This window comes from Nilaparvata lugens, chromosome 13 (assembly GCF_014356525.2).
Source record: "Nilaparvata lugens isolate BPH chromosome 13, ASM1435652v1, whole genome shotgun sequence".
NCBI lineage: Eukaryota > Metazoa > Arthropoda > Insecta > Hemiptera > Delphacidae > Nilaparvata > Nilaparvata lugens.
In genome coordinates, this window is record NC_052516.1 from 7,432,276 (window position 1) to 7,456,949 (window position 24,674).

The window sequence follows — 24,674 nt, forward strand, 5'->3', positions numbered from 1 at the left end:
CTCGCAAAGGCCAAATCCTGCATTTTCTTTAGAAGATTGTTGTGGGGCTAGCCTAATGGAAAGTGTATAGTCATAGGCCAGTGCTGACTAAAAGTAGTCCTATCATAGTGGTTCTACCATTTATCTCTAGCTACATTCACTTGGAATTTGCAGCGTTCCTTATAAAGGACATCAAATGCTTCTCATTCAATCTACAGTGAGATTAATAACAAGAAGGAAAGTAAGAAAGAGAAGGAGAGGAAAGAAGATGGCTGAAGTGGGGAAGATCACAAGAGGAGTAGCAAAAGAGTATTTACTGAAGAGAAGGCGAAGAAAAAGTAGACGAAGGAAAGGAAGAAGAAGAAGAAGAAGAAGAAGAAGAAGGAGAAGAAGAATAAGAGCGGTGAAGGAGTGGACAAGTGATGAAGTAGAAGGCGGCAGAAGTGGGGAAGGAAGAAAATACCTTGGAGTTCACAAAGAGTTGCAAAAAGAATGTCTACAGAAGAGAAGAAGAAGAAAAAGAAGAAAAAGTAGACGAAGGAGAAGGAAGAAGAAGGAGAAAAGGCAACGATGATGAAGAAGAAGAAGAAGAAGAAGAAGAAGAAGAGAAGAAGAAGAAGAATAAAAGGATAACCGGATTGGCGCGTCTTTTGCAAAACTGCTAGAGTTTTGTTAGAGACTATCGAGCCTGTTGCAGAAATTCAGTCGATAAAGAGGGAGCAAGAGAGAATATTGGTAGTGTGTGAGAGTAAGAGTGAGTGAGTGAGTGAGAGGGAGAGTCGGATGGGAGATGGAAGAGATGAAGACTTTAACTACTGTATAATCTATAACCATAGTAATACAAGTTACAAGAACTTATAACTGTATGTCTGTAACCTGCAACTACAAAATTATTATCTCCCAACTTATTTGTAGTCAGGTGGTTATCTTCTGTCTGTTATCGTTTCACGAGGCTGTGGGTTCGAATCCCGAAGCGTATTTGGTTGTTTGATGATTCAGCAGAAGAAATCAAAATTTGATCACATTCTCCAACCTTGGCAAATTTTGCTAACAATCTTAACATTCTCTAAACCTAATGAAACCACAAAATATTAAAAATATTGTCTAAGTGAAGTATAGGTATAATTCCGCCCTATTATCTAAGGCGAAATACTATTAAATAGTGTTTAATATTTCAAGTATTGGAATAAATAAATTAATCTTATCAGTAAGGAATCCATTATTTTTGTTTTTTGATTCACACAATAAGTACATCATCGAAATGATAGGGTGAGAAAAAATAAGGTAACCTTGTGCTATTCCTCTCCCAAATTTAGATAAGGTTACACATAGTTTGAAATAGGTTCAGTCTTGTAATTGTTCACGTAACAACATTTTCAGTCCTCAATATTATTTTAACAGAGTAGATTTTCATCATTAAAATAGTCTGACCTATGGTTATTCATTTAGATTCAAGGAAACGCAGTAATTATTCATTAAAATGAGAACCTTATAAGAAGTTCTGTGAAATTTTATCATTATTCAGGATAAAAACAGTATTCATTGTTTAACTGTTTAAGTATAAAAATTTCTCTGAAGTAAAGCTTCTTATGGTACCGAGTATTGTTCAAATAAATTCGCTGCCTCAATAAATTGACAGATGATTCATGCATGCCTTTTTAATGAAACTACAAGCCATAAAAATTGAGTACAGATTTGAGAGCAATCTTATTGACCCATATAAAACTAGATTGACTCATATAAATCACGTTCACATTCGCTTTATTAGGCACTAAATAGTGAGGTCCACGTTATAATGGCAGTGGAGAAAGATACGAGAACAGCTTTGCCGATTCTCTGGCTTGCCACTGCCTTCTATAGAATATAGCTGATGTAATATTAACTGTTCATTCTTGTTAAAGATAATCAATTATACTTTATTCGGCAAGAATGTTTTCTTTTGTACTTGGAAATAAAGACAGCATGAAATTGGTCTGCTTGAAAGAAGGCCTTTTCTATTAATTTCAATCATTTAGCACCAAAATTATATAATCTACTTCCTGCAAACTTTAAACAGATTAATCATCCTAGAAAGTTCAAAACAATAGTACACAATTGGTTGATGAGCAAAGGAAGACAGAACATAGAAAACATTATTTCAAATAACAACTAACCGCCTAATGACTTACCAAACACTAACCAATTAATAATACGCACAAAAAAACTAACAAAACCTACTCTAGAACATGTTACGCCATAGTGGAGTAGGTCAATTTCCACACAGAAAACTAAACAAGTAGAGGACACATTATAAAATTTTTTTTGTAACTAACTATTGTATGCAATATTGTAATTTATCTAATATTTTGTGTAATTGATGTTGTAGTTTTAGTTTTTTTGGGAAATAAACATTTTATTTATTTATTTATTATTAGAATTTGTTTGACTTGTAAGAATGAATTTGTATTACTTGAATTCATCACCAAAGATGTTCATACAAAATATATATAATTCTCAAGTTGAAGTATAAATTGTTTCTTAGAAAATAATTTGGAAATTCCATTTAGATGGAATATTTGGTGAAAACATTAAATTGTTAGGTAATAATATAAATTCATTTGAGATTATAATACAACTTGTGAATTGCTCTGACGTTCCTTATGACATGTATTGTTTCTTTGCAATAAAATTATGTTTATTCATTTACTAATTTAGTTTTTTCCTCTTTTTTCAGGTTTCCGAGTCTCTGATACTATGAGAAAAGGCATTCTAGATGTGTCGCTGTATGAAGGAGCAGAGGAAGAACTAATGGCTGGTTGCTTCTGTTGCTTAGGTAAGCATTAACAATTAAATAAAACTGATGCATTCTTATGAGAGGGTTCACACATACGTAGTGTGAACGCTGCCATAAGAATCAATGGTTTTTCTCAACTAGCAGAGCAGAAATTCTCTGAAAAGCAGAGGTATAAATTATGTAGGTTATGTTGAAGTACTCTTTTAGGGGAAAAAGATAATTTAAAGGTAAATTCAGTGAAAATAAAACGTTTATATTTAACCTGTGTCCACATTATCAGTTCATCTCAAGCTTAACTTTATCATAGAGAAAGGATAACATCTTTCAGCCTAATCTTTAAACATGAAATCATGATAACCCGTGCTCAGCAAGGATCTGATTGAAAACTTGACGTACTGAAATCTTGAAGAGTTTAAAATAGGACTATAACTTTCCTCGGTAAATTACGATTCAATGTGCAAAATTTCAAGTTAAACAGTCCAGTAGTTCAGATGCGATGATGTGTCATTCGTGAATTTCCTATCCTGTACGTGTATAAGCCAATTCTTTCCTTCATTATATTATAGATAAACGTAGATGTTGCGTATGACCCTTGAAATAACTTTAATTTGTGTTGCAAAATTCCTTCGTTCAATGTAAGAGGATTGTAAATCGTTGATTATATTTTCCAAGCCGATCCTCTTGAGGAAAAAAGCAATCGTAAAAACTAAACCTATAATCATTTCAAGGTCTTGACGAGTCATTATTCACCCATAAACTGGTTCCGAGTAGAATGAAAAGTAATGAGATGTTTCTCAGAAATTAGAAGAGATTGGGGAATACCCAGAACATTTAGAAATGTTTTTAGCTTCTGACAAATCAACTAGAGATTGGACGAATTCTTGTTTAGTCTATGATGCTGTTAAAGGTATAAGGAAAACCCTGAATTGTAATGCAATAACCGGTATGGTCTTCAAATAGATATGAGTTGAGGTTTTAAGATGAGAGTGTACATTGAATGTTATGCAGAACCATTCATATTAAATTAATTATCATATTCATCTAATAAAGTAGGGAGTAGGATATTAGCATAGAGAAAAGATAGCATAAGGAGATATTCCATGGTATAGGGCGTTTATGTTGCAAAGTCCACTGTTAACTCAAGCTGATAGTCCTAGTAGTTGTTTTTGGTGAAGCTATGTGACGCTGATAGTCTCTCATATTGTGCCGTTCTTACACTCTCACCCTAACAATGGACAGTAGTCGACAGTAATCGGCTTGAAATTTGTAACATAAACTACCTATACCATGGGATATCTTTTTATGCTATTTTTTCTCTATGATATTAGAGAGTAATGAATAAAATTACAGGAAGGGACAGGATATCCCAAATAAATATAAATATTTTTCACAAAATTGAAAATAAATCTGCAGGTATACATACGGTAATATACTGCATCTAATCAATGTAATGAAATGAGAATAACTTTTAAACGGAATTGAAATGTTTAGTTTTCTATTGAATCATGCTCTAAAACGGTTGGAAATCACAGTATAACAATTTTTTTACGAGTAAATCCCTGCTTTTTTATGAAAATCTGCTCTGCTAAAAATATATACTATTAGTTCTTATGGGACCTTTCACACCGACAATGTTTGAACACTGCCATAAGAACCAATGGAATTCTTTTTCTGTACAGCAGAGCGGAATCTCATTGGAAACCAGTGCTTAACTGTACAGTGTATATTTTACTAGAAATATTGTATCAGCTTATTGACTCATGTTCTAATTAACACAAATAATATTTTATTGGTGACGACTGGAGTGATTACCTTATCACTTATCAACTCAGTTCCTGGATATAAGTGTATCATAGATAAGATAGGTTGAATATTTTGATTAGATTACAAAAAAATGTTATAATAATTGATGCTCCTCTGTTCATAAGTAACGAGTGAAATTTAATTCCCATAAACTACAATAGAAAATGTTATACTCGAATAGTACACTGGAGGCCAACTTACGAGCCTTAAGAGAATAAATTCACTTTATATTCGACTAACGATTTGACAAATCCAAACAATTCTTTCAGAGGAAAGATAAAAAATGAAGGAGAATGGAAGGATAACAAATGATAATATTCTATTATTTTAGATTCCATTTTTATCTGAAACAAATATTGATACAATACCGTAACTGATTTATTTACAATGCAAATAACAATAATGTAATAACATTGAAAGATAAAATAATAAGGTACGCCTTGTGCTATTTTTCTTCCAAATTTATAGATGACTAAGTCTAAGATAAGGTTAGAATTTCACGTGTACAATTTTTATAAAATTTTGGTCCAAAATAAACATTAAAACTATAAATTTTGAATTTAGATGGCTTAAATTGATTAATTAATTAGAAATATTCCACTCAATTACCACTTTTAACGAATAATATTGAGTTATTTAAGAAATGTGGAACTATTCAAGAAACACAAACTCGTAAACACTAAAGCTCAGCTGATTGATACAATAATTACATTATCAAAATAATAGGGAATGAATAAATAAGGTAACCTTGTGCTATTCCTCTGCCATATTTAGATAAGGCTACACATAGTCCAAAATAGGTCAAGTCTTGTAGTTTTTCACTTCACAAAATGTTCAGTCCTTAATTATTTTCACAACGTAGATTTTTAAATTTACTTACACGGAATCTCTTCAATTCATGAAAATTATCATACATTATCATCCAATTCGTTGCATTTTGCGTTTGAAATACATAAAAAATATATAATAATTATTATGAATAAATATTTTGATAAGATTCCCCACTGTTCAGAATATCCCATTTGAGAATTTCAGTACATAATAATTGCAATGCAATAAGCTATAGTGAAGTCCATATTTAATGACAGTGAAGAAAGAGGAGAATTTAAAGTTGATCAGTATAGTAGTTCAGACGTGATGATGCGTCATTCGTGAATTTTCTATCCCCTACGTGTGAAAGCCATTTGTTTCCTTTATTATATTATAGAATATATATAGATTATAGATGAACATTTTTCTATAAACTGTAATAATTTCAGTTTGATGTAATGGATTTGTTGTGTTTGATGCGTCATTCGTGAATTTCCTATCCCGTACGTGTGTAAGCCAATTGTTTCCTTTATAATATTACTAGCCGTCAGGCTCGCTTCGCTCGCCATATCCGTCTAGCCAGCTGGATCGTCCAAGAATGAGATCAACGGGCTCGCTTCGCTCGCCTGCATGTAGACCTCAGCGGAACCTCTGTACCGAATTTGAACGTATTATGTCGATTTGATCTCAAAAAACACCTGTTACTATATCGGCGTATCTTTGGCGAACAAAATTCAGCTAAACCTGTGTACTGAATTTTTTTTAAATATATTTCCATCAATTATTGGAAAAGGTGAGGAAACGCAGAAAAGCTGAGAAAACGCTAATTTTGGCTAATTGGATAAATTGGTATTTAGGAGGTCCTGGATAAATGCATTTCAATTTTCAACTTGGTGCCAACCTAACAAAGTCAACTCAACTTAATGCCAACCTGACAAAATTTTTAATTTAGTTACCAGAACCACTGTTTCGAAGAGGTACTCTCTCTAGATTATAGTTCTATATTAACATATGGTATGGACATTTCAATTATAATTTTAAGATATTGGAATAAGAAGAATATACATGCTAAAAGAACTTTAAACCCTTAAAAACCACCCTTAGAGTTAAAATATCGCCAAAAGATTTCTTAGTGCGCCTCTAAAGGGCCAACTGAACATACCTGCCAAATTTGAACGTTTTAGGTCCGGTAGATTTTTAGTTCTGCGAATGAGTGAGTGAGTGAGTGAGTGAGTGAGTCAGTCAGTCAGTGAGTGTGTGCCATTTCGCTTTTATATTTATAGATAAGATAGAATAATTATATAGATTATAGATGATCATTTTCCTATAAACTGTAATAGTTTCAGTTTGATGTAATGGATTTGTTGTGTTTGTAGCTGGCAGCGCTGTGTGGCTGATTGTGGCAACTTATCTGAAGTTGCCGATTTCGGGGACTCATTCCATAGTTGGTGCAACCGTCGGCTTCTCACTTGTCTGCAGGGGGGCTGCCGGACTTAGATGGGGCACTCTCGGATTTATCAGTGAGATATTCGCTCAAATTATCATTTCAATACTCTAAAAACCCTTGTTTACTTTTCCATTAACTCATAGACTTTGGTCCGTATTACACTGTAGTGAGGTCCACGTTATAATGGCAGTGGTGAAAGATAGAAGAACAACGTTGCCGATCCTCTGTCTTGTCGATACCTTCTATAGACGGTAGCTGATACAGGTTTATTGATGTAATATTAACTGTTCATTCTTGGTTGAAATAGTCGATTTTATTTTATGCGTTAAGGAATAGTATCTTACGTCACAAGGACGGGAAGGGGCCTTTTGCAGGCGAGAATGATGTTTCTAGTCGAGGCGTTAGCCGAGACTTGAATTTCATTCGAGCACTGCAAAAGAAATTCACGTGCAAGTAACTTACACTATTTTTTGTCATAATAATCTAAAGAAGAATAATTGAGAAATAGAAAACATTACCTACCTCCTTCTGCTGAAGTTACTACATGCATTCTATAAACATAATCTAGTTTACAAATTCCGAATCAGGAATTTTGCGAAAGTTAACAAAACTTTCACCTGGAGCCCTGATGGTGGTTTTTCTGTAGCAGTTTTGCTGTTTCTATTTCGGAACTAGGTACCATACTCGACTGTAAAGAAAACATATGGTTTCATTACAGTAGAGTATGCTGTAATAAGAATCATTTATGTTTATTTGTTCTGTAAACAGCTGTTTACCGGATTGATTTCATGCATGGAAAACAGCTGGAATTGAATGACTATGACAAAAATATTTTTTTGAATGATTAAATGATAAATTTTCATAATTGAGATTGACTTTTTTTTAATGAATTATGTTCTACATTTTTGAAAAACGATCTGGAACGTTGTAGAGGTGGGAAAGGATAGCGCTATCTGCATTGTCGAATGATAGACAAGGATAGCAACACCAATATTAATCAAAATACTGCCATTATAACATATATACCTCACTATAACTTCACACTAGGAAACCAGGCTGGGGTTATCTCGAATTTATCAGTAAGTTATACCATAGAGAAACAATAACATGAGTAGATATCCCATGGTATAGGGCATTTATGTCGCAACTTTTACTGTTATCTCAAGCCGATAGTTCATGTAATACTCTTTCCCGTGAAGCTGTGTGACACTGGTAGTCTCTCATATTGTGCCGTTCATACACTCTCACCCCCAACAAAACAGTAAAATTCGACAATAATAAACAATAATCGGCTTGAGATAACAGTAGAAGTTGCGACATAAATGCCCTATACCATGGGATATCTACTTACACTATTGTTTCTCTATGGTTATACACTCAAATTATTATCCAAAAATACTTTTACTATTGAAAATCCAGTAAATGGATCCATGAACTCATAGACAGGGGCAGGGGCCTTCACACAGGGACAAAAACGTGACATTTTTTCCAAAAACGTGACATTTTTTCCAAAAAACGTGACATTTTTTCCAAAAACGTGACATTTTTTCCAAAATTGATGTCTACTAAGGTCTACTAAGCGTCGCGGCAAAACGGAGTCGGAAATAATTTTGTGTACATTTCCAACTCCGTGTTCCCATAGCTGCTACCAATGTCCCACAGTGAGGTCCATGTTATAATGGCAGTGTTTGATTAGCAATGGTATTGCTATCCTTGTCTATCATTCAACAAAGCTGATAGCGCTATTTCTTTCTCAGTTTGCTCTGTTGCCAGATCGTCTTTTAACAATGTAGAATTAATAATAATTTATTAACAAAATATTTTATCTTAAATTTGATAATTCATTATGCAATTATTAAAAAATATAATTTCTTGCATGATAAAATGTAATTGATCATTTTAAACGAGAATTAACCGTTAATATTACAGCAATAAACTTGTATCAGCTACCGTGTATAGGAGGCATTGACAAGACAGAGGATCGGCAACCTTTTTTCTCCTATCTCTCTCCACTGTCATTATAACTTGGACCTCACTATAGTTGAATCTCTGTGTGTTTTATTTATTCATTTGCGTGGTTAAATAGAGAAACTTGGTAGCTTTCCATAATATCAACGGTTCTAATATTACATCAATAAACCTGTATCAGCTACCATCTATAGAAGGCATTGACAAGACAGAGGATCGGCAACCTTTTTTCTCCTATCTCTCTCCACTGTCATTATAACTTGGACCTCACTATAGTTGAATCTCTGTGTGTTTTATTTATTCATTTGCGTGGTTAAATAGAGAAACTTGGTAGCTTTCCATAATATCAACGGTTCTAATATTACATCAATAAACCTGTATCAGCTACCATCTATAGAAGGCATTGACAAGACAGAGGATCGGCAACCTTTTTTCTCCTATCTCTCTCCACTGTCATTATAACGTGGACCCCACTATAGTGTGCAGGCTTCCCTATAATATTGCACTGGGACACCAAGTGTGTACCTGTTGTACAAAGGCTGTGCAAAGGCTAAAATAGAACTTTTTACTGGTGATATTTTTCAAAGTTTTTTGATTTGTATATCATCAAGCTATCAAAATGAAAAGGTTTTCTCAGGAAAACATTTTTTTCTGATCATTACTTTTTGAGATATGAGCGCCTAAAGTTTGAATTTTTGGGACAGAACATTACAAATTCGGTAAGAGATAAATCCATGAGATCTAGAGGATAGATTCTTCATGGTCTTATTGATCTAGTAAAACAAAAAATTTCTGAAAATATCAATTTTCAAGATAGTTATTCAATTTACTAAAAATAACTTTTAGTTGAGTTATTTTTGTAAATTGAATAACTTTTACAAAATTGATATTTTCAGAAAATTTTTATTCTACTAGATCAACAATACCATGAAGAATCTATCCTCTAAATCTCATAGATATATTTACCGAATTTGAAATGCTCTGTCCCAAAAATTCAAACTTCAGGCGCTCATATCTCAAAAAGTAATGATCGGAAAAAAATGTTTTCCCAAGAAAACTTTTCCATTTTAATAGCTTGATGATATACAAATCGAATAACTTGGAAGAATATCACCAGTAGAAAATTTATTTTTAGCCTTTGCACAGCCTTAATAAAGTCATTCATTTTCTTAATAAGTGTTCTCTTAATTTCTGTGTGTGAAAACGGTTATTTATTTTTCCTACAGTTACGTTGAAAAGTGGCCATTGCTGCACTGATTACAGAACGCAAAGAATCACTTTTCCGCTCTAGTGCGGGAAAAATTTTTCTGCACTCCAGATTTGCAACATGGCAACGCAAAATACTTAGTAGGTTATATGGAGCAACAGTGCAGCAAAATCAAAATGAAGTTGGTAACAGTGACTGATGTGGCTGCTATAGTGAGCAGAGGTGCAACCAAGCACAACGCGCTAATTATTATTCATTATATATTATAACCAAGGACAACGAGGACTTTAGGATTTTAGGATTAAGGTTTTTATCAATAATAAAATTACACAGAAAAACATTTGATAGATTTCAGGCAATTTTACCCATAATTACCCACTTTTCATATTCAATGGTAACTGTAGGAAAAACTTAATGTGAAATACGTGCGCAAAGTTCCTCTGCTGCACTTAAGAAACCATTCCGCCCTCGCCTACGGCTCGGGCGTAAACGTTTCTTTCGGTGCAGTAAACTGTCACTTTGCGCACTAGTTGCACAAATAACTATTTTGTACATTTCCAATTCCGTGTTCCCATAGCTGCTACCAATGTCCCACAGTGAGGTCCATGTTATAATGGCAGTGTTTGATTAGCAATGGTATTGCTATCCTTGTCTATCATTCAACAAAGCTGATAGCGCTATTTCTTTCTCAGTTTGCTCTGTTGCCAGATCGTCTTTTAACAATGTAGAATTAATAATTGATTAACAAAATATTTTATCTTAATTTTGATAATTCATTATGCAATTATTGAAAAATATAATTTCTTGCATGATAAAATGTAATTGATCATTTTAAACGAGAATTAACCGTTAATATTACAGCAATAAACTTGTATCAGCTACCGTGTATAGGAGGCATTGACAAGACAGAGGATCGGCAACCTTTTTTCTCCTATCTCTCTCCACTGTCATTATAACTTGGACCTCACTATAGTTGAATCTCTGTGTGTTTTATTTATTCATTTGCGTGGTTAAATAGAGAAACTTGGTAGCTTTCCATAATATCAACGGTTCTAATATTACATCAATAAACCTGTATCAGCTACCATCTATAGAAGGCATTGACAAGACAGAGGATCGGCAACCTTTTTTCTCCTATCTCTCTCCACTGTCATTATAACGTGGACCTCACTATAGTGTGCAGGCTTGCCTATAATGTTGCACTGGGATACCAAGTGTGTACCTGTTGTACAAAGGCTGTGCAAAGGCTAAAAAATAACTTTTTACTGGTGATATTTTTCAAAGTTTTTCGATTTGTATATCATCAAGCTATCAAATTGAAAAGGTTTTCTCAGGAAAACATTTTTTTCTGATCATTACTTTTTGAGATATGAGCGCCTAAAGTTTGAATTTTTGGGACAGAACATTTCAAATTCGGTAAGAGATAAATCCATGAGATCTAGAGGATAGATTCTTCATGGTCTTGTTGATCTAGTAAAACAAAAAATTTCTGAAAATATCAATTTTCAAGATAGTTATTCAATTTACTAAAAATAACTTTTAGTTGAGTTATTTTTGGTAAATTGAATAACTTTTACAAAAATTGATATTTTCAGAAAATTTTTATTCTACTAGATCAACAATACCATGAAGAATCTATCCTCTAAATCTCATAGATATATTTACCGAATTTGAAATGCTCTGTCCCAAAAATTCAAACTTCAGGCGCTCATATCTCAAAAAGTAATGATCGGAAAAAAATGTTTTCCCAAGAAAACTTTTCCATTTTAATAGCTTGATGATATACAAATCGAATAACTTGGAAGAATATCACCAGTAGAAAATTTATTTTTAGCCTTTGCACAGCCTTAATAAAGTCATTCATTTTCTTAATAAGTGTTCTCTTAATTTCTGTGTGTGAAAACGGTTATTTATTTTTCCTACAGTTACGTTGAAAAGTGGCCATTGCTGCACTGATTACAGAACGCAAAGAATCACTTTTCCGCTCTAGTGCGGGAAAAATTTTTCTGCACTCCAGATTTGCAACATGGCAACGCAAAATACTTAGTAGGTTATATGGAGCAACAGTGCAGCAAAATCAAAATGAAGTTGGTAACAGTGACTGATGTGGCTGCTATAGTGAGCAGAGGTGCAACCAAGCACAACGCGCTAATTATTATTCATTATATATTATAACCAAGGACAACGAGGACTTTAGGATTTTAGGATTAAGGTTTTTATCAATAATAAAATTACACAGAAAAACATTTGATAGATTTCAGGCAATTTTACCCATAATTACCCACTTTTCATATTCAATGGTAACTGTAGGAAAAACTTAATGTGAAATACGTGCGCAAAGTTCCTCTGCTGCACTTAAGAAACCATTCCGCCCTCGCCTACGGCTCGGGCGTAAACGTTTCTTTCGGTGCAGCAAACTGACACTTTGCGCACTAGTTGCACAAATAACTATTTGTGAACAATTTCCTACATTAATCTTTGCTATCCTGATATAGATAGATATTCGTATATTTGCAGAGATAGTTTTGTTTATGTTTGCAGTTTTGTCGTGGTTCGTCTCGCCAATTCTGTCGGGTCTGATATCAGTGGTGCTTTTCCTGCTCATCAAGAACTATATTCTGCGAGCCGCCGATCCACTGCACGTCGGATTCCGCATTCTGCCCTACATCTACGGCCTCACTGTCATCGTCAACATATTCTCCATCCTGCACGATGGGTCCGAGTGTCAGTACATCTCACTTTGTTTATTAGGGTAGCAACCTAGAGATCCTGGGTTCAAACCCGGTTATCACCAAACTTTTTTATCAAGTCACTCGTTGAATGCAAGTGTAAATTTATTTCTACATTGATAGATACAATATAATTCTCAACTATGAATGATTGGGAAAGGAACAACAGGCATAAAACCGTAAACTGTTCCTTTCCCAAATTTGGATAGAAATTGTCCAAAAATAGGTTATGTTTACACTTCATAAGTTCATACATTCAAGGTTTTTGCTTTGTGCATAGAGCGCTGACTTCTAAAATTGACACTACAAAATTGGAGCTTAGAAATTAATTTATTCCACTTATAGGCTAGTTGACCACTGAGTAATACTCAAGTCACTTGAATCCAATTTTTTAATCTTTTGTGTAAACATAGGAAATATTCATTTTTCCCTGTGCTTCAATCATCAAATTTATTTAGACATGAAATCTCATGCTAGTTGATCCAACAATTATTCAGAAATGTCCAAGGAACATTTCTCAATACAGCACATTATATTGTCGCACTAATATACATGTCGCACTATTTATACACGTTAAGCTGTCGGTCCCGGCTGTCTGAAAAGCAGTCGTTAGTTAATGTCAGAGGCCCTGAAATTGATCAGTTGCGACCTAAAAACTGAGACCAGAGTTGATCCAGCCATGTCACTCGATATTATTATTACTAATATTTCAATAATTTGTTGTAAATATACTGGAGTTGCTCGTTTTGTATTTACCGAAGTATTTTTAAGCTTTTATTGAGATCATTGATACTAGAATAATCAATGATACTGCAATAATTGATTTATGGTGAATATACTTACTGTCTAATAGCATGTAACCCGAGCTCTGCAAGGGTCTCATTGAAAACTTGACCTACTGAAATCTTGAAGAATTTCTAATAGGCCTTCAATCATCCCCGTTTAATTCAAGAATTTATATGGAAAATTTCAAGTTGATCAGTTGAGTAGTTGAGACGCGATGATGCGTCATTCGTGAATCTTCTATCCCGTACATGTATAAGCCAATTCTTTCCTTTATTATAGACTAGCAGGTAACCTGTGCTCTGAATACTTGACCGAGTTTGAAGTAGGCCTAGAACCATCCTTGGTTAGTTAACAATCAATATGCAAAATTTCAAGTTAATCATTTGAGTCGTTCAGACGTGATGATGCGTCAAACATAAATGTCCTATCCCGTATAAGCCAGTTCTTTCCTTTATTATAGTATAGATTATAATGAATTTACTCATTAAATATGTAAGTCTGTTGTTTCAATATTGAATTTTTGTTTTACAGTGTTGGCCTTCGATAGAATCCCGCTGTGGGGCGCTATACTTCTGTCAATACTGATTGGTATAGTCAGTGCCCTCCTAGTGCAGTTCCTGCTGGTTCCTATGCTCAGAAAGAAGATATTAGGTGAGTTTGCAGTCAATTTACTTACAAAATAAATCATCACAAAAATCACGTGAAACAACTGCATGGGCCAAAGCATGGTGTGCATTACATTACAACTTCAACTAACATAAATTATGCTCACTCTAAACTGTCAGGATTTGTTTTAGATGCTTCCCATTCAAGCAATGTTCACAGTTTTAAGTGAATATTACTATAGAAATTTGCTCAACTTGCTGAAATACGTCCTATCTCAGTTTAGTCATTAGTTTTGAAGTGTAAATTGGACTTTTTGAAGTGAAAAGTGAAATCTAACCTCATTCTTATATTTGTAAAAATTTGGGAGAAGTCAGTTTTGGGCTATGCCTGTTGTCATCTCCCAATCATATTTTAATTATGATTTGTGATTGTGAATAAATAAATAAATAATTCTGCCAATGTTAAATGCAAGCTTTGAATGAATGAACGGGACAGATTCGTAGCTTGGATTTAACATTGGAAGACAGGAGGTATTTCAGCGTAGCTTAGCTATTGTGAGGTCCACGTTATAATAATAGCAGTGGAGAAAGATAGGAGAAAAACGTTGTCGATCCTCTGTCTTTTCAATGCCCTCTATGAAGGGTAATTGGGGATACATGCTTATTGATGTAATATTAACTGTTCATTCTCGTTTAAAATAATCAATTTCATTTTATTAAGCAAGAGATCATTATTTTTCAATAATATTTTTTAATGAGTTTTCGATAATCAAGATGAAATATTTTGTTAATCAATTAGATGTATACATTGTTAAAAGACTATCTGGCAACAGAGCAAAGCGAGTAAGAGATAGCGCTATCCGCTTTGTTGAATGATAGACAAGGATAGCATTACCATTTATAATCAAACTGCTATTATAACGTGGACCACACTATAGAAGCTTCTCAACTTGGGGTCTGTTCACACTTTGCTGAAATATGTCCCATCTCCCAATGTTAAATGCAAGCTATGAATGTGAACGGCACAGATTCGTAGCTTCGATTTACCATTGGGAGATAGGATGAATTTCAGCCAAGTGGAAAGAGACCTCAACCCAAGGGAGAGAGCCATAGAGCTGAATATATTCAACTGGAGGTAGCACTTATTGAGAGAACAGTTGACTGGCTATTTTTTTTATAAGTATTTTCAACATCAGATTTACCGACATCAGCTCGTGGACCTCTCTATAGCCACTGCTACCTCCAGTTCTCTATTTAGCTCTATGCTGAAATCTACTAACGAATGGCCTTACTGCATGACAGCTAACTTATCAAAGTTATGCTTTCACATTAATTCATTAAATGCATGTTCTTCTCTTGAAAAACCATTTTTACAAACAAAAAACGGGTTTTTGGGGTCATTATTCAATCACATCTCTTCATCATCTGCGTTCCTCCCATTACATGGCATGCACAAGTCTTTGACTTTTGTGGGCATCACCAATAAAAACTCGACTAGCAAGAAACCCGTGCTCCGCTAGGGTCTATTTTAAAACTCGACTAACTGAAAACTTGAAGAATTGAAAATAGGCCTATAACCAACCTCGGTAAATTAAGAATCTATATGCAAAATGTTAAGCTATTCAGTCCAGTAGTTCAGACGTGATGATGCGTCAAACAAAATTCTCCTGTACCGTACGTGTAAGCCACTTCTTTCCTTTATTATAGTATAGACTAACAGATTTTGCGGTGCTCTTTAATTAAATTATATATGAACTATATTCGGTGCTCAATCGTTTGAATTAAACGTAAAATATAAACATAAACATGTTGAAAAACCGTCATAGGTCTAATACCCGTTTGAAAAAATGAAGTGATAGTTTTGAATAACTAGTACATAACATTTAAATAAATAATAGCATGGTTATGTGTTAATGATCGTGAATTAAGAAATTATAACAACATGCCCATGACCAAATGTTTGTTCAGTGTTTGTGTATTTTTATCAATGTGGTTAAAAATTAAGACATACTCGAATGTTGTTTATGAGGAAAATTTAAAAAGAATGAGAAAATATTATTAAAAGTAGAAGAAGATAACTGGTGTTTTTAGTAAGTAGCAATTTAGGTTGACAGTGTGCTAAACGTCCCTTCAGATTAACAAATTATTTTGTAGGGAATCAATACAATTTCAAATCATGCACTAAGAATACCTGTTTAATTTTAAGACATCCTCATGGAGATCCAACTTTTTTAGCCCGGTTGCATAAATTTTAACCGTGATTAATTTCACGAGAACCAATTTAGAGAAGGCCTTTTTGATAAGACAGTTTCTCTGATTGGTCGATTCAAATTCAACCGGCTGTTGTGCAACCGGCACTTACGATTTATTAAAGTAGATATAAAGGTGCGTACAGATATACGCGCCGCGAACATGAGCAATTCACTTTTAATCAGCTGATGCCAAGCTTTTTATATCTGTATCTTAGCGTTTCTGTAAAAATACAGATATAGTCAGCTGATTAAAAGTGAATTGCTAATATTCGCGGTGCCTATATCTGTACGCACCTTAACAAATACACAAATTTATATTACCTACTATCAAATTGCATTAATAATAATCTATTGTTGAGTAATTATAGAGTTCATACCTTGTAAAATTCATTGAATAACCAGTTACATTGCTAATAAATATTAAAAAAAAAACAAGAATTTAAGCCGGCATATTGCAGAATAAAGAAATTTACATGAAGAATAAAGAAATTGAATAAAATATAATCATCATAAAACTAATTTTTAATGCTTGTTTATAGTCCAAAGTGCTAAATTTTTGTAAAATGTATCTTGAGGGTTACGATCTTTTTTCTTCCACTGCTAATAACGCTGGATGGATGGCGGCATTTCTATTTATTTTTTTCAGAAGAAGCTTTGGCTCCTAGAATAATGGTACAATTCTCCTGTGGTAGCTCTTCAGGTAAGAGTCTAACTGAGAATAAATAAACTATTGTTGTATAAAATATGATAGAAGGACGATAAAAATATTCAATTATTGCAGTAAAAATGAAGTACGGCGAGCAATCGTTAATTACGGTAGAGAAAAATTAGAATATATATACTAATGACAAAGTTCGGTAAAAAATGTAATAATTATTAATCATCCATGGTACAAAAATCACCATGTCAGACAAATAAAGCATAAAATCTCTTGAATGAATGTAAAATCAAGATGTGGACAAATAATGAATAAAGACTCATCTATGTATCCTACTATATTATTTTCGACTTTAGAAAAATAAATTCTTCCCAGTTATCTCGATTTCATTTTGACTGCTTGAGCTGTTGAAGAAAATTCCGAATTATCGAAATTCATGATTAGAATCACATCCAGTATTTAGAGAATGGAATGCAAATGTAGGCAAATATAAACTGTGGAGTATTGTTAGCGGCTCCTTATGAAAAGCTTGGCTTGTCTTTTGTTTATAGTGAGGTCCACGTTAAAATGGCAGTATTTGATTAACATTGATGTTGCTATCCTTGTCTGTCTTTCGACAAAGCTGGTAGCACTATCCTTTTCTAGCTTCTGATTTACGGTCTATTATTTCAATTTGTTTCTTTGTTTTCTAGATTGAGAACTGTTTGAATTGTTTTGTTGAATCATTTCTATTCTATTCTATTCTTTTCTAGCTCCGCAACGATCTGTTTTCGACAATGTAGAAATATAATTAATCGAGGCAGGGAATCGGCAACGCTGTTCTTTTATATTTATCCACTGTGATTATAACGTGGACCTCACTTTAGGCCTACGGTACCTGTACCGTTATGCAAACGAATCATGAAACCAATAATAGAATCGTGTATGTATTTTTTTGAAAATAGAAGGAAATTGGAGGAATTTAACGGAACCAAGAGACAAAATTATACTTTCACTTGCACTCTCTATTAATGAAATACTTACTTCAAGAAGTTTATACATATTATATGTACTCTGAAGTACATACTCTAAGCTTGTTTCCCCGACCTGTGCAGTGCTTGAAACTCACTCAATGTTAGTTTTCACTCGAATACACTCAAAAAACTTCAATGATACTTAAATCGCACATAGATATTAGTCTGGCACATTTTAGAAGCTCTTTTAAAATCTCATTTAGAAGCTCCTGGCAATGTAGAAGCTCTTGTGAACTTTCTATAAAAAAGATTTAGAAGTATTTTAAAGAACATTTTTTGGCAATGAGCATGTGTTGAGTCTAAATTTACGATAAATTAGATTATTATTTCAAGGCTGTAGTCAGCACAGCTAAAACACCTTTTCAATGAAGATTGTATTACAATTTGAATGTTTTTCCTCTAAAACATTTGAAAATTAAAATCAAGGTAATACCTAGATATCGACATTACTGTATTGAGCTTGATTCACACACGACAGTGAACAGTGAAGATATAATTTCCATATGTTCTAATGGGATTATTCATACGGGTCGGTCAGACTCAATGTGAATAGTCCAATTACAAATTAAAGGAATTATATTTTCACTGTCTCTGTTATAAGGGAATCCAGCCTTACAGTTTTAACGTTTTGATATTAAAGAATGATCCACGTTCTAATTTGATTTTTCTAGAACACAATTTTCCCATCATAATTTCAATGGGAATTTCTTCTTATAATAACATTTTGAAACTTCGATTTTTCGATAGCACTTTTTTCTACTCTAATATCAACTCAATTTTGCGAGATTTATGATGGTTGACGGTGCTTGTTCTTTGGTGGTATAATTGATGATTATGTGGTATATTAATTAATAATCTGGTGTTATGATAATTGATAATTTGGTGGTATAATTATTGTTTCAATAATGGAATCTCGTTTGGCAATAGAACTACTGTAGATGAATCTGTTATCATAATCTATATAAAAGCGAAATGGCACTCACTGACTGACTGACTGACTCACTCACTCACTCACTCGCAGAACTAAAAATCTACCGGACCAAAAACGTTCAAATTTGGTAGGTATGTTCAGTTGGCCCTATAGAGGCGCACTAAGAAATCTTTTGGCAATATTTTAACTCTAAGGGTTATTTTTAAGGGTTTAAAGTTCGTCTTTTAGCATGTATATTCTTCTCTCAATCTCTTAATTATAGTTGAAATTTCCATATCATATGTTACTATAGAACTATAATCTAGATAGAGTACCTCTTCGAAACAGTTGTTAACTGGCAACTAAATTAATAATTTTGTCAGGTTGGCATTAAGTTGAGTTGACTTTGTTAGGTTGGCACCAAGTTGAAGATTTAAATGCATTTATCGCGGAAAAATTGATTGGATTGTCCTAACATATGATAAAAATGCTCAAATGAAAAATGCAGGCGAGCGAAGCGATCCTGCTTATCTCACTCCTGGACGATCCAGTGGGGGGTCCAGGGGGCGGAGCCCCCTGGCTAGACGGATATTGCGAGCGAAGCGAGCCTGACGGCTAGTCATTCATATAAGTGTTGACTGAAAAGTAAAGTAAATTCGTATAGCTTTTGTTGATGGGGAGTCCCTTGCGGGAAGGTCCCACCGCCTGAATATATAATTTAAGCCGTCAATGGGCCTTACGACTGTCATACTTCAGCCGGGACCCACAGTTTAACGTGTTCATCCGATAACACGGGAGTGATCTGGTTGAAAAACTTTCGGTAATGAGAGGGTTTGAACCCGGGATCTCTAAGCACTCTATCCACTAGATCACGGATCACTTTAGTATTGACTTATTCTTTAACTTAATTCATCAACTCATTGACTTAGTGTTCATTAACATTTTTATCAAATAAGTGCTCCACTTTTGCAATTCAATGTGCAATTCCCAAGCGACGACGTAACGACTCTAGCCGTGCTGTATTAGCGGTTTTATAGGCTACAATAGCAGTAGTCTTCGGGGTGAATTACAGCATTTAATTTGGATTTTCGTTTAATAATAATAATAATTAATTCATTAGCATTTGAATAATTGCAATATCTCAGTAATTTACTTCTGTAGACTACAAATAGCATGTAGCATATAGTAATATACTACAGTGGTTAGAACAACGCGGCTACAGTCGTCGCGTTAGGGGCGTTTACATTAGTCAAGTTTCCTTGAATTCAAGTTTTGTGTGAAGTGAATTTATTTTGCAAACTTGAGGACAAATCACTATACCAATATAGCTTCTTCAAGTTTTGTTGATTCAAATTGATTATTCAAGTTTCACTTCCAAAATACACCAGTAGATACAGGATTTATTTTCAAATCTGTGCGTGAGGTCCAGTAGCAAGTCGACTATAAATGAAACATTAAACTTTTAGATTCAACTTTAGTTCAAAAAAGAAAGAATTAAAGTTAGGATCAAATAAAGTCAAATGAATAAAGTTATAGTGTAGTTCAAAGAATAGTCTACTCTGAATATCATGTGTTTCCTGTTAATTTATTTAGCGTATGGCAGATACACAACAAATATATAGCTCATGAGTCTCAAATGCCTAGATATACACTGTATATATCCAAATTCTTTGAGATGTGCAGTTTTCGGTCAGGAGAACATAAGTTTTTTCCTGTTAATAATTGACACGAATTACAAACAATTTGTTGTGTGTTTTGTGGTGCAGATCTATCGAAAGAAGAAAGCCTGAAGGGTGCCGGTGTTGTGACGGTGAGTGGAGCTGGAGATGCTGTCGGTGCTGCCGAGAAAGGCAAGGCTTCAACTGAGTTGTCATCAAGTGCTGGAGGTGTTCTCAACAAACACTTTCAAGCCGAATCCGAACCGGTCAAAGATGCCAAGGATACTCGAGCCGACGCTAAGAATGGCACACATGTGAGTTATTTACTTTATGTAACTATCTATTCATTTGAGAAAGGATCGGGACTCGAACCCACGACCAGGCAGTGCTAGCATGCTATCAGGCCTTACAATTGCTTTTAGATTGTTCCATTATGTTGTTACCAATTAATTTTATACTAGTAATTCTGTGAACAGTAGACCTCGCGCTCAGTAAGTTACGTTGACCTGTTGTTATGTTTTCTCAAAAATTAATAAATAATTTATCAATTTAAAATATCTAGAAAAAATCCTAAATAAACATAGAGCTTTTAGTCCTATCGTACCGTGACGTGTCGTCCCGGAATGTGAGTGTGAGCGCTGTTATCAGGTCGGGCTGCAACTGTCTACAATTTTCAAGATGTTCGATGTTTTTGAACGGGTAGTATTGTAGTCCACTAGACAGCTGATTTATGATGAACAATTCTATAGTCTGATTTTTACTCTAATATAGGCGTATGAAGGAGGCTCCTTTTTCCTTTTATATTATCCTTGAAATGCAAAATTTCCAAAAACCTTGTATATACGTCGACGCGCAATTTAAAAAGGAACATACCTGTCAAATTTCATGAATATCTATTACCGCGTTTCGCCGTAAATGCGCAACATATAAACATATGAACATTTAAACATACAAACATTTAAACATACAAACATTTAAACATACAAACATTTAAACATACAAACATTTAAACATACAAACATGTAAACATACAAACATTTAAACATACAAACATTTAAACATTAAGAGAAATGCCAAACCGTCGACTTGAATCTTAGACCTCACTTCGCTCGGTCAATTATATTTTTGATCATTATTTATGGTTTCATTATTGTTGGTTATCATAAATTTTCTGTGTAAACACAGTCAATTTTTACTACAAGAACCGAATTTTCAGCATGATATTGTATTTTTGATGAATATTTTTCAGAATAAAGACAACGGAGTGGGCCAAAATGGAACTAATGGTACAGCTGAGAGATTGCCTCTGCCTGAGCTTAATGGACAGGTTTCTCCTGCCGCTGGTAATTATTTATTTATTTTTATTTTCCATTTTTTTCAGTGTATATGATTTTATTTTATTATAACCTCATGCGGTAGAAGTTAGAATTGAGAAACAACGTACGCTGATAAAAATAGAAGTGTCATCTCTAGAGATAGTTTTCAAGGTGTATGCACACAGAGAGCGGTCTAAGGAAGATATAGATATATATATCCATATGCTCTTAAGACATATGCTCTCTGTGTACACACACGCTTAAATTTTATTTGTAACCTCAACCATAGAGAAACAATAGCGTAGATATCCCATGGTATAGGACGTTTATGTCGCAACTTTTACTGTTAACTCAAGCCGATTATTGTCAATTTTTACTGTTTTGTTGGGGTGAGAGTGTAAGAATGGCACAGTATGAGAGACTACCAGCGTCACATAGCTTCACTAAAAACAACTACTAGGATTATCGGCTTGAGTTGACAATTGAAATTCAGAACATGAACGCCCTGTACGGATAAGGATATCTTCTTATGCTCAAATAAAAAGTTATTCTATTCTATGCTATTTTTCCTCTATGCCTGAACTCAGTCACCACGCTTTTTCAAATTAGATGTAATGTTAATCAATGGCTATAGAAGGCATATTCACTTTTTTATTGATTCATACAATCAGTACATCATCAAAATGATAGGGAGAGAAAAAAAGAGGTAACCCTGTGCTATTTCTCTCCCAAATTTAGATAAAGTTGCGTTAAATTTTATTTGTAACCTCAACCATAGAGAAACAATAGCGTAGATATCCCATGTTATAGGACGTTCACACGACTATTTCATAGTCCGAAGTAGCTTGAGTCTTTTAGCTGTTCACTTCACAACATTTTCAGTCATTGATTATTTACCTTGTATAATAACCTTGAAAGCCTTCCAAACAAATACTCAGTAAGCTCCTCCAGAGTTTTTTTTTTACTATTCGACGTTTAAATATTAAATTTATGATTATTTCCGAAAATTATTGAATTATTTTCAACTTGCAGGTCTGTCACCAAATAGCAGTGCTGTCCCGCTGATCAAAGACGGATCGGTTGAGCCAAATGTAAGTTTTTATCTATTCATATTATTCTAAGGTTTATCTAACATTGACTCAACAGTAACGTATATCATTATTTGGATTTATACTATTTAATTTATAGAAACTGTTCATTTTTCACCAACAAATAAAACAATCTTTTGTTTTATTTCATATCTCTACTGAGCTCTTGGGACTGTATTCTTAATTAAATAAGATTTTCAGCTTACATTTTTCTTTCGAATATCGGCGCTATTCGAACTTACAACTATAGTGAGCTTCACATTATAATGTCAGTATTTGATTAACATTGGTGTTGAGCAGCTAGAAAAGGATAGCGCTATCTGCTTTGTCGAATGATAGACAAGGATAGCAACACCAATGTTATTCAAATACTGTCATTATAACGTGGACAGACTGAAGGGTGCAACGCATTAGTTGTCTCGGCTGTAGGCCTACTGGCCGGCTATGATTTATTCAATTTAATTTCATCCAATAAATGAATGAATTTAACTCGTCAAGTGTGATTGTAAAGACTATTTAAAGTCTTTTTAAGACTGTATCCTTTTCGTATTTTGTATTCAATTGTCTAGTGTATTTGTGAAGTGGACAAATTAAAATTGAATTAACAATTTTATATTTATTCTCCATTGATTCATACAATAAGTACATCATCAAAATGCTAGGGAGAAAAAATAAGGTAACCTTGTACTATTCCTCTCCCAAATTTTGATAAGGTTACACATAGTCCGAAATACGTTAAGTCTTGTAGTTGTTCATTCCACAAAATTTTAGTCCTCAATTTAGATGCTTCAAAACCAAACATAGAAGATATCTTTCACATTATTATCACTAAAATACGAAATATACACAAATACAGGTAACCCCATTAAATGGTGTTACTTGTTGTCTACATAAATAAATGAATTAATGAATTTTAATTGGTTGTTGAAATTGCAGCATAACGACCCAGCAACTCTGGCGAGGGATGAATTACAGGAGCAGCCAGAAATCAACAGCATCTTTTCAATTCTTCAGGTGCTCACGGCTTGCTTTGGATCGTTTGCACATGGAGGCAATGATGTCAGGTATCATCTAATTACATTAGTCTCATATTTTTCTCATCATAGGACTATGGGCTATGGATAGAGGTTGACCTAACAGGCCTTGTGCTATAAAATGAGACATTTCGTTAATAATACAAGACGAGTTATTCACTAAAACATAGAATCTTTCCACCACTCACAGATCACAGAAATCACTCATCTTCAAATGCTTATAATCCAAGAATAGGAGTGAATTTCGCCAATGTGATGACATTTTATTGTTCCTCTCGTCAAGCACTATTATTCCTGAGAGTTTGAGCGATTTTAATTTTCGACCATTTTTTCAAAAATCAAGGATTTCATGAAAAAATGCAAATCACCCAGATTTAACATAAAGAAATCAAGACTGAAAAGGAAGGCACATATATACCACCTAAAATACACCATCATATACTTGATGCTTGTTCAAGTAATTTGATGTGAAATTGGTCTGTGTGCTTCGTTTTCTATACGTTTCAAAGTCCCCTGAGTCCAAAAACATGATTTTTGAAATAGATAAAATTGTTTGAAATTGAGACATTTATTTTGAATTACTCTGTATAACCATAGTGTAGATATCCCATTGTATAGGTCGTCCATGTTGTAAATTC

The 24,674-nt window shown here is 33.8% G+C and overlaps 1 protein-coding gene across 1 annotated transcript in view; it reads left to right on the plus strand.

The window, feature by feature from the left end:
- The window catches only part of LOC111056877 (sodium-dependent phosphate transporter 2), a 51,764-nt gene that overhangs the window by 18,929 nt on the left and 8,161 nt on the right, over window positions 1–24,674 (plus strand). The window contains exons 3-11 of the mRNA XM_039440337.1: window positions 2,693–2,791; window positions 6,742–6,885; window positions 12,529–12,711; window positions 14,034–14,153; window positions 17,006–17,059; window positions 20,707–20,912; window positions 21,848–21,941; window positions 22,947–23,005; window positions 23,939–24,066. Coding sequence (XP_039296271.1) covers window positions 2,693–2,791; window positions 6,742–6,885; window positions 12,529–12,711; window positions 14,034–14,153; window positions 17,006–17,059; window positions 20,707–20,912; window positions 21,848–21,941; window positions 22,947–23,005; window positions 23,939–24,066 — 1,087 coding nt within the window. The remainder of the gene's footprint in view (window positions 1–2,692; window positions 2,792–6,741; window positions 6,886–12,528; window positions 12,712–14,033; window positions 14,154–17,005; window positions 17,060–20,706; window positions 20,913–21,847; window positions 21,942–22,946; window positions 23,006–23,938; window positions 24,067–24,674) is intronic.